This window comes from Leptosomus discolor, chromosome 2, assembly GCF_034619465.1.
Source record: "Leptosomus discolor isolate bLepDis1 chromosome 2, bLepDis1.hap2, whole genome shotgun sequence".
NCBI lineage: Eukaryota > Metazoa > Chordata > Aves > Leptosomiformes > Leptosomidae > Leptosomus > Leptosomus discolor.
The window spans coordinates 13,891,860-13,905,533 of record NC_141392.1 but is presented as its reverse complement, the minus strand read 5'-3'; the positions used below and the strand labels follow the sequence as shown (position 1 = coordinate 13,905,533).

General features: G+C 33.8%; 1 protein-coding gene across 1 annotated transcript in view; it reads left to right on the top strand.

Moving 5' to 3' along the window:
* GPATCH2 (G-patch domain containing 2) overlaps positions 1 to 13,674 on the top strand; it is a 128,568-nt gene that overhangs the window by 91,473 nt on the left and 23,421 nt on the right. Inside the window, exons 6-8 of the mRNA XM_086460738.1 lie at positions 1,031 to 1,095; positions 3,817 to 3,856; positions 7,138 to 7,208. Of these exons, the coding sequence (XP_086316864.1) occupies positions 1,031 to 1,095; positions 3,817 to 3,856; positions 7,138 to 7,208 (176 nt within the window). The remainder of the gene's footprint in view (positions 1 to 1,030; positions 1,096 to 3,816; positions 3,857 to 7,137; positions 7,209 to 13,674) is intronic.

The window sequence follows — 13,674 nt, the reverse complement described above, 5'->3', positions numbered from 1 at the left end:
TTCCAGACTTGAAGCTCCATCTGCCCTGCTTTTCTCCATCATGACATCAGATGAATGTGATGTTTTTCTTTAAAAGTTGAGTGCATTGTTCTTTTAATAAAGAGTGGGCTGCTTTTATCTATGAATCTTCTGCTTATGTACTTTTCGCAAGCCTGAGCCGTATGGATAAATTATCATTGAGTTTTTGTGGTCTCCTTTCAAAACTGGCAGAACATCTGACTTCATTCCCACCTCTGGTCATCTACTGACTATAAAACTATCTCTAAGGAACTGAAAATTTGTTCCTGCATTCTTTCCAACAGGAATATTTTGCCTTCTGCTCTGGTTCTTCAAGCATGAGTTTCATCAAGTGGTCTCTTATTCTTCTGCTTTTACATATCTACATGTCCAGACAAATAAAGCAGAATCTAAAAATAAAAATAAAGCTGTTGAAATGCATTCATGAGCAACACCAGAATATTATCATCTGCAAAAGTCTGCATGTGCTATCATGCATTCTTAAGATCATTCTTAAGTTGAGCATATTATGTATTTTTGGTTTCAGTATATATAAAACACTAGAGAAGGACTACAGTACAGTGTGGTAAAAATTAATTTATCTTTGCTTTCTGTCCGCATCAACTTGAATTTCAAAAGCTTTGTATTGGTGTATGAAAGTTGGGAGCATTTTTTGATAAATTTTTTGCTGTATTATCCATAAATAAGGATGATGTGTTGAATATGATTTTCAAAACATCTAACTCTAGCTTCATTTTTTGGAGGGAAAGTATTTCATGGACTTTTCAAAAGTAACGTAGGCTCCTGACATCTGTAAATGTCTGATCGGAATTACAGATAAAAGATTTTAGTAAATAGCACTTTCTGCACTCAAACTTTACTTAAAAATTGCAGATATTGCTAATTGCATTTGCTGTATCAAGTGTACTGTCTCTGTTTTGTATTTAGTATTTGTGATATGTTTTCTTAATGAACAATCGCTGTGTGCATGTATTTTTATTCAAAGACTTTTTTTTCTACTTATTTCCGTTAGATAACTCCAGGACCAGGCAGTAGCAGGAAAACAGTTCACTTGTCCCAGGATTCTCTTCACCATGAGTGAGTATCAGTTATAACTTTTTATTATTGCTTGCTTTACAGTAGTACCTCTGTCCCAAACCCACATTTTACAACTGTGCAAGCATGTGATGAGCACCTTAGCTCAGTTACGTAATGGTCTTTATTTAATAATATTTATAATATTTTGTAATTCAGTTTATGTTTCTTAAGTAAACATGAAGTTCAGTGCTTTGTAAGTGTGTAACTTGCTAAATATATGCTTTCCTAAGACACAACACTTTTTAAGGCTAGATACAAACACCCGTTGTTTAAAAAGACCTGCTTTATTTTTCTCCAAAGGGAAATTCAGAAATGCCAGACTTGAATATATGGAAATAAACAAGCATCACATCTTTGAGTCTTAAACACGATGTATCATGTGAGGAAGAAGGTTAACATAAATACCACAAAAAGATATTGAAAAGGCACATGTAAATAAGGAATGTCATTCAGTTCATTTAGTTAGTCCAGTGTACCATTACTGTAAACTCTTATTCTGTTCAGCTGACAATATTTAACAGCATTGTTTCTTGGTTATATTTTTGAAAAGTTACAATAAGAAGATTAAATTTTCCAGTATTTTCCAAATCAGAAATCTAAAACACAGACACATGTGATTAGGAAATAATACATTTGGGGATGCATTTATATGTTCTAACTGCTCCTAGATATAGCATTCACAGTTTAAAACAAAACTTGCCAAAGTACATATACTACCAACATCAGATCCTCAGCACCAACTGTTTATGCTACTAATACACTTCTGTTGCACCCCATAACTTGCTAGTATGTATGTGAACTAAAGAGGTTGTGATTTCGTAAGTTATTTCTATCCTAAAGTAATTCAACTGGTATTTTATGGGGTTTACTTTTGTTTATTTTATTAAAATAAACAAGCAAACAAATAATACTGTAATTAATTGAATGAACAAAATCATAAAAGTCACTGTGATGTGAATATCACTTTCTCATTACAGGTGGTCTTATTCTTTATGAAGGGACTTTAATGTCTAAATATGAGGTGCATTCAAAGTATTTTGAAATATTTTTTCAATGGAAATACATTTTACCAATAATTTAGTCTGTAATCCACTGATTTGTCACAAACTAGCAGAGTTTATGTGGCGGAGGATACCCCAATTTGCTGCTCCTCCTTGAGCGTTTGCTATTGGCACTGGTCAGAGACAAGATGCTCATCTGTGTGGAATTTAGGTCTAACCCATTATATGTCTTGCCTTCATCAGCTTCTGGATGTTTGTGACCTTATTTGTTGGGTCACTAACGAATGTGATGTTTTTTCTTTTCATCCACTGCCAACATCAAAGTTATGTGTGTGTGAAATCTCCCTGTTTTCCTCATATTTTGAACTATTCAGTGCAGTTGATGAACGTTTCATGTCCAAAATATATAAAAGTCTACCTTATCTCAAGGTACACTTTTAAGTTTATTGCTGTCATTCTTTTTTCATTTCCAACTTCTTTTCCTCAATCACCTTAAAAGTAGACAGAGGAGTTAGCAGTATGCACGTTTTGGTGTCACCTGGTCTGTATGTAAGTGTGAGAGGGTTGGCTGCTCACAAGCTCACAAAAAGTGCGTAACAAAAAGCCACATAACTTAAGATTTGTGACTTAAATAAAATAAAAGACTAATTTAGACCAGACAATTCCATGGAACCTGCTTCTTCTTGGTATCTTAATTAAAGTAAAAATTTTAATGTCATGTGGCTGCTGTAGGGAAACAAATGAGAGTGAACTATATTGAATTTAGCTACTTCAGAAAAAGCATGACTAGGTTAAGCTTATAATCTTTGGTTACACTTTGAGAGGAACTTACAAGCATAATAGCAGTTAATATCCTTTTGTGCAGTATTATAATGGATGGAATTATTTTATTGTTTGCCCAAAACCAATTGCATGCTTACATAAATAATATGTAGGTACTATACGTAATTTCAGATCCTCCTTGCTTTAATTGGTTTTCTCCTTCTCCTTTTCATTTTGCAAGTGTCAAGATTTGCCCTAGGTTTGTTTAATGCTTACTACAGCTACATTCAGATGTTAATTCAGTTCTGTGTGATCACAGTGTGTATGCAAAACAGTATTAATATGCTTTTACTACTATTGAGGGAAAAGTCACATTGTGAGTTTTTGTCCCTGCGTGTTGACGTCTTAGTCCAAATTTTCATCTCTATGAAATAAGGCTGCCAGTAGTCAAAATTGTGCAATTCTACGGAGATATGAAGCCACCAAATTTACAGACTTTGAATTTCACTTTAGATTCAAACTCAGATCGCAGTTTGTGAAATAATACATTAACAACTACTGCTGTAAGTCTACAGCACTTAAAAATCTTTTCAGCTATAATCATTAATAAGTAACACTTCAGTATAAATATGGAATTACTTTTATTTATAGTACATACATTATAGTATATTAAAATACTATCATTTATCTATTATTTTATATAATAACCTATAAATCCCAAATATAATTACCTATAAAGCCAATAGCAACTCAGAAGTTAAATTTGTGGTGCATTCTTTCAAAACTGTTACAGACTTAGAGAGTTCAATAAAAATACCCCATTAAAATAAAGCATAGCCAAAGGCTTTATTTTCCTGGCAGACAATAAAATACCCAAAAGCACGCACAGACTGGTCATATGACAGCATGTGCTTTGTTAGTTATATTGTTAAACCTGTCTTTTCTTTTTCTCCCACAGCCACTGGTTTAGCCCTGGGGCTAGGAAGGAACACGGCCAGGTAAGAACTGCTTTGATCAAGAACAGTTTACTTGAGATGTATAAAGGAATTTAACTAACTCTACTCCAGAGGTAGTGGGCTGATATTTTAAGAAATTATAAACAAAGCAGGTATGATTTCATATGTTCCTGTAAGGAAACATATTAACAGCAGTGCGTTTCAAAAAGTCCCTGAATTAAAAATCTTTAATTAGTTATTTAATTTCAGTTAGGTATCTTTGAGTTTTAACAGGTTAAATGAAAAATATGACTATTTTTTTTTAATGGTTAATTGTAGTATCTCCAAATGTTGTATTTCTCAAAATGCTGGATAGCAAACATTTGACTCACAAAATCAAGAAATACTAAACAGTGACAAGAGCAGGGAGGTTTCTACAGGAAGATCTTCAATTCCATTTTTCTGCATTTCCTTGGTTAAAACGACCACAGCAGTAAAAAAGGAATTGTTAAATCTCCATCATGGTGCAGGTATTGGTGAAATTATCTTGCTAATTTGTCTGCTGAGCCCCTACAATGTTGTCCCTAGGAGGCTGAGGGAATGTGAAGACGTTTAATATTTGATTAGCGACATGGCACTTAGTTCTTTAGCTTGTCTTCAGACATGGAGGAATACCATTCTTTATGGATGTCAGTACGGTCTAAACAGAACATACTGTCCAAAAACTATAAAATGTAAAAATAAGTCTGGTTTCATTTCATAAATGTAGAGTTAATTTCAAATATTCAGTAAAAGTAGCTGAATAGTCATCAATGCATTGACATTCAAGACTAAAGTTCCATAGTACATTTATTAAGTTGGTAAAAATTGATATAACACAATTGGTTTCATTATATCTGTGCCAGCTCACTAGTACATTTACAAATTTAAATAGATTTGAAATTTCAGAACAAAGTAAGAGCTGTAGAATCTTTGAAGGGTCCATCTTAAGATGCTTCATCGTGAACGCTTGTAGCTTCAGTAAGTCATATTTCGAATCAGTGTATAATCTTTCCCATCCCCTCCCCTGTATCTTGAACTCCAGAGCAAGCTGAATCTGTCAGACTTCAATTACTTACCCAAAACTGCCAGAGTGGATAAAAAAAGTACAGTTTTAGCTGTAAATTGTGAACTTCTAACATGTTACAGTAAGCTGACTGACACTTAACATCGAAATAGACAGCTTTATATGATTCATATTTAACTTTCATTATTTTGAAACACATTTCCTAAGTAGAAGAAACACACAAAAAAGAGCATTTTAAATATGAGTGTGCTTCGTCCTAATTAATCATGATAAAAAGTTGTCTTGGGCTAATCTTTATCCTATTCCTGAAATTTTGATGTTCTAAGTAGCCAAATTTGCTAGGTTAGAATGAGTTTGAATGATTTTTTTTTTTTTAATTGGATTTTTTAATATATTAGTTGCCTCACATAACAGAGTAGTTAACTGAAGACTGTTTAATTCTTTAACAGATTCTAAGCTTAAAACAGTTTGGAAATTTCCATGCTGAGAAATAGGTTAACCTACATCATATGTACTGGCAATATCCATTCAGCATGGAGTGTGAGAGACATCTGCTTAGCTGGTATATAATGACAAATAAATTTATTAGGTTTTAATTAATTTTAAATTTTGCATGTTTATTTCATATTTCCTAAGAGCTGTGTTTTCAGAGCTTATCTGAACTTCACTGTATTTGTAACTTACAGATTACTAATAAATTGTGAAGTAAAACTGACGTCATCAAATAATATAGGTGCTACTGGCACATAATGGGTTACTTTTTTTTGACAAGTAAAAGAAATGAGAATGATGGTGCAATGTAATTATGACAATTTTAACAGCCTACAAAATTCTCACTAGTTTTGTGAAGATCCATAGTGTATAACTATTGGTTGCATGGGCTTACTACTTTCTCTTTTAATTAATTTCTGGAGTTGAAGTTGTTATGTTAGAACACAAATAATTAACTAGCCAAATTTAAAGTCTGGCAGGTGATCTGTTTTTGTACATGCTATAACTACAATTTACTTGTCAGCCAGAGCATATTAATAACTGTAAGACTGTTCTCCTTAGCTTGATCGTGAAATAGATACACATTGAATGAAAGTCATGCTGGTAAAAATTTTGGCTACATTTAAATGTTAATTTTAAGTGCTCTGATTCATTGACCTTAATAAAATGCAAAAATGTCTCAGAATAAGATGCCTGACGTTTACGTATCCTTCAGATTGCCTTTTAAAGCCAGGCTGCCCTATTTTAATGCATCTGAGAACTAGGTAGTTGGAATGACAAGCGCATTCCTTCTACAAGAGTAAAGCTACAGAGAGTTGGGGAAAAACTAATCAAGTGTAATTTTATAGATAGGTATCATTTTTTGGAGTCCATGCTCATGTACAACATGAAGGTGTGGTTGGCCAAGTCCTAAAGTTCATTTCCTAATTTCCAGTGGACTTTTAAATGTGTTTGCTGTGAATATTAGATCCATTTAGCTGTAGTCTGTTTGTAAACAGTCTTTCGTTCTGTGCTTTCTTCAATATGTGATTAGTTTCAAGAAACATTTGTGGGTTTTATACTATCTAGTTTTAATTTATTTAGTGTACTTTTTTGACAGTGGTTTTTTACTGTAACTACCACTTTACTCGTCCTGTCAAATATCATGATGTTGGAAATAGACTTCTGAGTGTTGAAGATAGTCTGAATGAAAAGTCTTCCTTAATTTTTCTAAAAATAGAGTAAATTGGCGCTTATTCCAGAAGCTGAGTCACCATTTCAGTTAAAGGAATCTTTCTTTATTCCTACTTCCCCGCTATTATGGGAAGCTTTAATGCCATGTTTTTGTTGATTCTGCAGCTTTCAAATTACAAAAGCTCCTGGGGCTTAGAAGAGTTTATAACTGTTTCATAACTGCTTTAGGTCCAAGTGCCAACCTGAACAGTTTTTTGTAATTTAAGTGTACTCCAACACTTTTCATTATACATTTTTGATAATTTAAATTAAAATTGTAAAATTGTATAAGTTAGTTGTGAAATTGTGAGTTGCATGGCTTTCTAATATACCTTGAGAGTGCTTTCATTTTTACATTTTCAATTATTTAGGAACTTTAAATTGGTGGATATATCTTGATATCTTGATATATTAGCTATTATTGTAAAATTCTGTTAGATGTCCATCTCTCTCAGAGTACTGAGTGGAAACTATTGAAAGATTACTCCAGACAGGAAAGAATGGTATTGTCAGGATAACATTTCTAAAAAGCAAGTAAAGGCATTGCTTGTGAGACTTTTTTTTTTTTTAATAGCTTCAACTCTTGCGAGACAACAGATCGGAGAGAGGACACAAGAAGAACAGCTCTGTAAAAACAGCTAGCAGGTAAGTTAGTGCTGCAGCTGTTGTTAATACTCTTTATGAATTTGTTGATTTCTCAACTCCAAAATTTTTGTACAAGAAATGACACCATTCTTTTGGGGTATTTTCACAGGTCTTTGTTTTTTTTTGGTTTCCTTTCAAGTATTTCTTTCATAGGATATGATCTTTGCCTAAAATATGGGTATTAGACTATTGGTGATTATATCCAACTACACTTAATAAACTTAATCTCTTTAGTAAACATCAGAATTAAATGGATGCCAAAGTAAAGTTTGTGCTTCTTGTATGTAAGTTAAGCAATGAAAATGTATAAAATTACAATTATGCATATATGCTTTTGGAATCAAGAAGATAACTCAAATACTGTGACACTTAAATTGCTCTTCTATCATATTTTGACAATACAAATTTCATTGTGAAGACTTATTAAAAACAAATCTAGTTCCACCCTCCAGCTTCTTTCCTCCCCTTCAAAAATCAAAAAATTCAACACTGAACTGACAAGCACTTGTCTAGGAGTCTGATCCTAGAGGGATTTTTACATACATGTTATCTGCTGAATCTATTCTGCCAAACAATTATTTTAATTTTAGTATTTTTTAAAATGAGAAACTACAGAAATTTTTTCCTTGCTATGTGCAACACCTTACAAAATTTTTATGTTGTTCTGTGAGGATGACAATGTACTATCAAATTACTGTTTTCAAGAAGTTATAATAGATTTATATCACTGTGTAATACCATGGATTTGAGCAACAGAGTTGCCTTTCAGGCACTTGTCTTTTAGTGTATATATGATCATCCTGAAATAAGTTTTCAATACTGTTAATACTTGCTTTGATGAATAGCTGGAAAGGGAGACCAATACCTCTTTCACAAGAGGTATCGGTTTTATGTGTAGTAACCGTGAGTCTATTTCATTGTATACAAGTTCTGGTTACACGATCTAAAACATTGGCTATGCAAGTTTTGGTCATTCATCCTCAGAAATTGTGGTTATCTTTACTATTAAACCGTTTATATGAAGCCAAAAAAAATTTGAAAATTTCTGCATACAATTTTTGGTAAGAGCACTTGTTAGATCATATTTTTGCTCAGAATTTTAGAATGAGTTCACTTTAGATATGAATTTTCACCACAAATACATTCTTACTATCAGGCTGTTTACGTGAAACTGAGAGTATAGTGGGTATAAAGTGAGTACTAAGAAACAGATTTTATTTAAAGTCATTTTAGGATCTTTTTTTATGCTGTAGCAATGTAAAATGGTGCCTGAGGAATTCAGAATCATAACTTATATGTTTGTTATTCTGAACAGTGAAGCTCTGGTGGAGTGAGAACAGTTAGAATAGAGATTTTTTAAATGGCATTAAGTACCTGAAGTGATCTTCAACCTCTCATCATGTCCAGTCAGCAGTACATTAGTAGATTGTTATCCCAGTAAACATCTGGCAGGGTTGTATAGAAGCAATAGGTGGCAAATCCAAGACTGAAGACTGGGATTTTCTGTAAAATATCTGTAATATTAAAGTAAGGCTTACATAAACCATTATTATGACGTACATAAAGCCCCAGTATATTACCATAATATCATACCCTTAAAAACAGCGGTGTCACCTGGTACCATCCTCTGTGTTTTCAAAGGCTTTTTCCTCCAGATGGAGTCAGGTTATTTCAAAATAGCTGTTTGTGCTTTTTCAGAAAAAACACCATTTTCTCTGCCTACCACAGGAAGTTTACTGTTAGGTTTTTAAAGTGACTTGAAGAGAAATTCTTAAACTTCTGTGAATTTTTTTTTTTTTAACAAGCCACCTGCTGTCTTAGAATATCAAGTCATATACGTTGTATTTACAAGACATATATTGAACAAATTTTAACATTCTCGCTACAGTTTAGCCGCTGAAAATAAGAACTTAATTTGCACAATGTGCAAATGTTTTTTCTCTTGGGCCAATAGCATGGCTGGTGACTACTTTCTTCCTATAGTTTAAGCGTTCTATAACCTAACGTTATGCTTTGTATCAAAAGCTGTTACAAGCAAAATAGAGATTGAATTTCAGATATATAGGAACAACACATAACATGCATAGTTCATCTCCTCATATATTCGTAGTACCTATCCTCATTCAATTCATGACAATTCCTCTGGTAGTCTGTTCCTTACAAATGAAATTCATGGTGCATATTGACGCATGTGAGATTTGTCTGTGGTTAATATTGAAGGCTGATTTTTTTACAACTTAATTTTAAATTATCACTTTTACCAATACAGAGAAGGAAATGTTTCTGCTTAACAAGGTGCCTGTAGAAGTTACTGGTTTAGCAGCAAATATTGTTCAGAGTTAATAAAATGGTGAACATCACCTTACTTGCAAATATGCATCTTCATTACTGTGTATGAAATCTTAAAATGAAAATCTGTCATTTAGATTTTTACATGTGCCCAAATACTTTAAAAACTACTAAACTACAATGATACCAATCAAATGTCACAAAGTTAAGTTTCAGAATTAAGAAACATTGTAGTAAACCTTTCATTATCTCAATGTGCTATGTGCATATGCAGTTAAATCTGTTGAATGCAAGTCTTTTCCCACACCTGAAAGTCTGAGGCTTTCTAAAATTGACACTAAATTATTCTTGCATGTGTTAAACTATTACAGTTGACACATCAAGGTAATTCAGATGAGTAACCCCCTTAAAAAGAGGCATACAAAAAGTAATGGCTGCAACGTTATATTGTCTTACTGTTTGTTGCTAAATGTGGTGATAGAACAGCAGCAGTGCGTAAGCATTGGACATTCTATAAAATTATTGCACTTATCCAGAATACAGCTTTATCTGATTTTATTGCAGGACTGAATTTCTCTGGGTCTGTCTTTGTATAGTTTTCACGCAACTGCTTCTTGTTGTGGGACTATCTTTTTTTTGTTTGCTGTTCTGGAAGACCTTTTTTCTTTTTCGTGTGTATATGAGATATGTACACACACATATTTTTCTATGTTTGCCTTGACTTTTCTTACCCCTTCTGGATGACTGAACACAGTTCTTCTCTGAGCATGTAGACAATATGTAAATACCCATATTATATTAAATCAGTGATTGTGGAATGATTTACTCTGTAAATGCATCAGAAAGGTGTGGAGCTCTAAGTACAGCAGGGGTCTGCAGCTGTCTTTTTGTGGTGGAATAATACTGATACTTTCTGAGTGAGCTTTACTGTACTGGGTTGCTTCAGGTAGATTTCTCCTGTCAAAATTAAGAATATTGAGCCAATCCTATGGAAACTAACATTAACTTTTGCTAGTGGCAAGGTAATTAGATTGTTGAGAACTGTGATATGGCTACTGATGAACCAAATGTTAAAGAGCGGGACAGTCCTGCACCACAAAACTTAGAACCTGGACAGGTTATATTATGCTGATACGGTTCAACACATGTGATCTTCTGTGTTTGAAACATTTAAATATATATATATATATTTATGGTACCTCTACAGATAAGCTTTAATCTACAAATATGTAGTTTTCCCATTAATTATTTAAATTATATAAACAATACTAAATAATACTTGTTTAGAAGCTGTGTTTATTTGCTCTGTATGGCCTTGGAAAAGTTCAGTTTACATTATCTCTCTGCATTAGGACAGGAACAGTCCCCTCCCCAATCCAGCTACACTGCTTACAGATGTTTATTCTTCCAGATGCTTGTTTTCATCCTCCACCTCTTTTGCCAGTAAATAAGGTTTTTTTCTCTCCCTTTTTTAATATGCTTTGGGCAAAACCAGTCTGGTTAGCTCCACTCACCTATTTAAATTAAATTGGCTGGTTTTGTACAAACTGTATTAGGGAGTGCTCACATGATTTCTTCCTCAGCAGAGCTGCGGAGATGATAATCTCCAGCAGATGTGTGATAACAAATAGCTTGGGATAGTAATGTCTTCATCTGGCGTAGTTGTTAGCAGACCAAATGTCTGTCTATTGCCCGAGGCTGTGGGCAAACAATTGAACACGATGGAGTTATGGCGAGTTAACAAGTTGCTGCTTGGCAGCTGAACTGCCATAGCTGATCACGCGCTCATTGTTTGCCTGCTCCTGTCATGAGGTAAAACACATCTTCTTAAGTCACCTTTGTAAAGTCTTATAAAAGATTTAGGTTCTACCTAAGGGAGATTCCCCCAGGGCCAAGAGATTCATTTGGTCAGCAATGGAGACAACATTGAACAGTATTTTGCTGAGCTGCTATAACATGGTTTTGAACATGTGGTTATATTGTTAAATATACGGGAGACCTCCATCACACAGCTGTCTGCCTGTCTCTTAATATTTAATGTATTTATCCTCACAATACCCTTGTGAAGTTAGGAAGTACTTTTATCCTCATTTGGCAGAATAACCAGAATATTTAAGCAACTTCATATTTTGCCTTTGGTTGTACAGTCCATGCCATAACAGGTTAGTTTATGCTATAATCTAGAAACAACAGAACTGCAGATTGGGAAAACAGCAGGCTACTGATTAAGTTAAACTTGTGTAATTATTTCCTTTACTATACATAATGGGCTGTGTCATATTTATTTTACAGTGTGTTCCTGTTAATTATCATTAATTATTTTATCTACATATTTATTTTTTTCTTACTGTACTGTAAGTAGAATTTGACACATGCATGAATTGAGAAACTGAAAAGAAAATTGTGCCCAAATTTTCACCATTTACCAATTTCTTTTTTTTTTTATTTTGGGTTGTATCTTGATAATTCTGGGCTAGCTTTCCACGCTCAAATGCTCCCCCAGAGATGTTTAAAAGAAAAAAAAAAAAAAGCTATATCTAATTCTTATGCAGTTCAGTCCTGGCTTGAAAGAAGGCTAAATTATACTCATAAAAGTGATTTCAAGGAGGAAATTGGAGTTCAGCTAGCTCACTGATGCTGTGTTAACATGATGCTGTGTTAACAATCTAGTCAACGTAGCAGCAGCTTACTATGAGCTAGTTAGCCACTTCTTGTGGCTGCAGAGTAGACCATAGCTTGAGGTAGAGGTATTGATATTTCTTTAAAAATCAGCAGGAGCCACCTACTCAGCCATTACTATAATGTGACAGGAGGAGTATGTGCCAGTTGCCCAATGGTCACCTGTTGCTGCTCTTTTTTTTGAACTGGCAAGAGGTCTTTGCAGTCTTCTCCTGCTGTGGTGAACAGCACAGACTGAAATACTGGTCTTTGCGAGGAGACTTTCAGGAAAGCAGTCTGGAAGCAGCACGAGAAGAGTTACATAAAGGAAGTACATCAGATGCTACTAAATGATGATAAGTTTCAATAAAACCCCAGAACATTAGTTATAACTTCACCACATTTTCTGCAACTGTCTCTTTCCCTCCTTTCTCTAGTTGTTCTCAGTTTGGTTTAAATGTGTGCCTTACGTTGGTACAAGAGGATGACTCTCAAGAATTTTCACTTTTTAGGAGTTACAGAATTCTCTATGAATTAGTATTTAAAGAAAGCTCCTAAGAGAAAAATGACACCAATCCTGATGAGAGCTTTTCAAAAGTATATTATTGCTTTGGTTAGAAATACAACTTTCTGTCTTTCCCAGTTTGGAAGGGAAACCCCTGTTAGTATATTTGTACAGCACTTGTTCATTTTCATCTGATGATAGATCATGGTACTTTTTTACACAGATGTGACAAATAGCATTACAGCTGCTCTTTATTTGATCTTCTAAAGAGACAAAGATGTGCAAGGATTCTGCCTGCTCCCTCTTTCCCACCGTGTCATCTGTTGTTTGGGAAAGAGTCCTAATTTGCAGCAGATACAAAACTATTTGTCGAGTTGCAGGTTTGCCAAAAATAAATGAAACCATTAATTACTACATTTTTTGAGCAGCTGTTAATGGATAGGGATAAGAAAACTGTACATTAGACTACTGGTTAATTACAAGAACTGTAATTGTTTAATGTGGCTTTTGCGGAATGAAATTAAAATACCAGAGGAGGTAAATTCAGCCAGTTTTTGAAAACTATACATGAAAATGTGCATATACTTATGCTGCAGTAAAGCCAAGGAATGCATAGCTGTTTTACTAAGTGATTCACTTCTGCCATCACATGAACACATATACTCCATAAAAATACTTTAAAAGTAAGTGATATTTAAACACCCCTTTTAATTCAAGTGTAAAATTATTAAAGATAGTAAGTTAATATCTTGTAACCACAGAGCTAATAATGCAGGAGATTCAGATATACCATTAAAACCCAAATATGTTTACATCATTAGAAATTAACAACTAAGCAGTTTTATCTCCTCTTTGGAGTGCCATGAAGCAGTAACTGTATTGTTATGATTGGTGCCTAATAATATTTGCAGTTCCAAATTAAATTATGTGAATGTTTGAGGACACATTGCCTTCCTCCCTTGCTGTCACCCTCAGGGACAATATTATTCCATCAGTTTGGTATTTTTCTTCTCT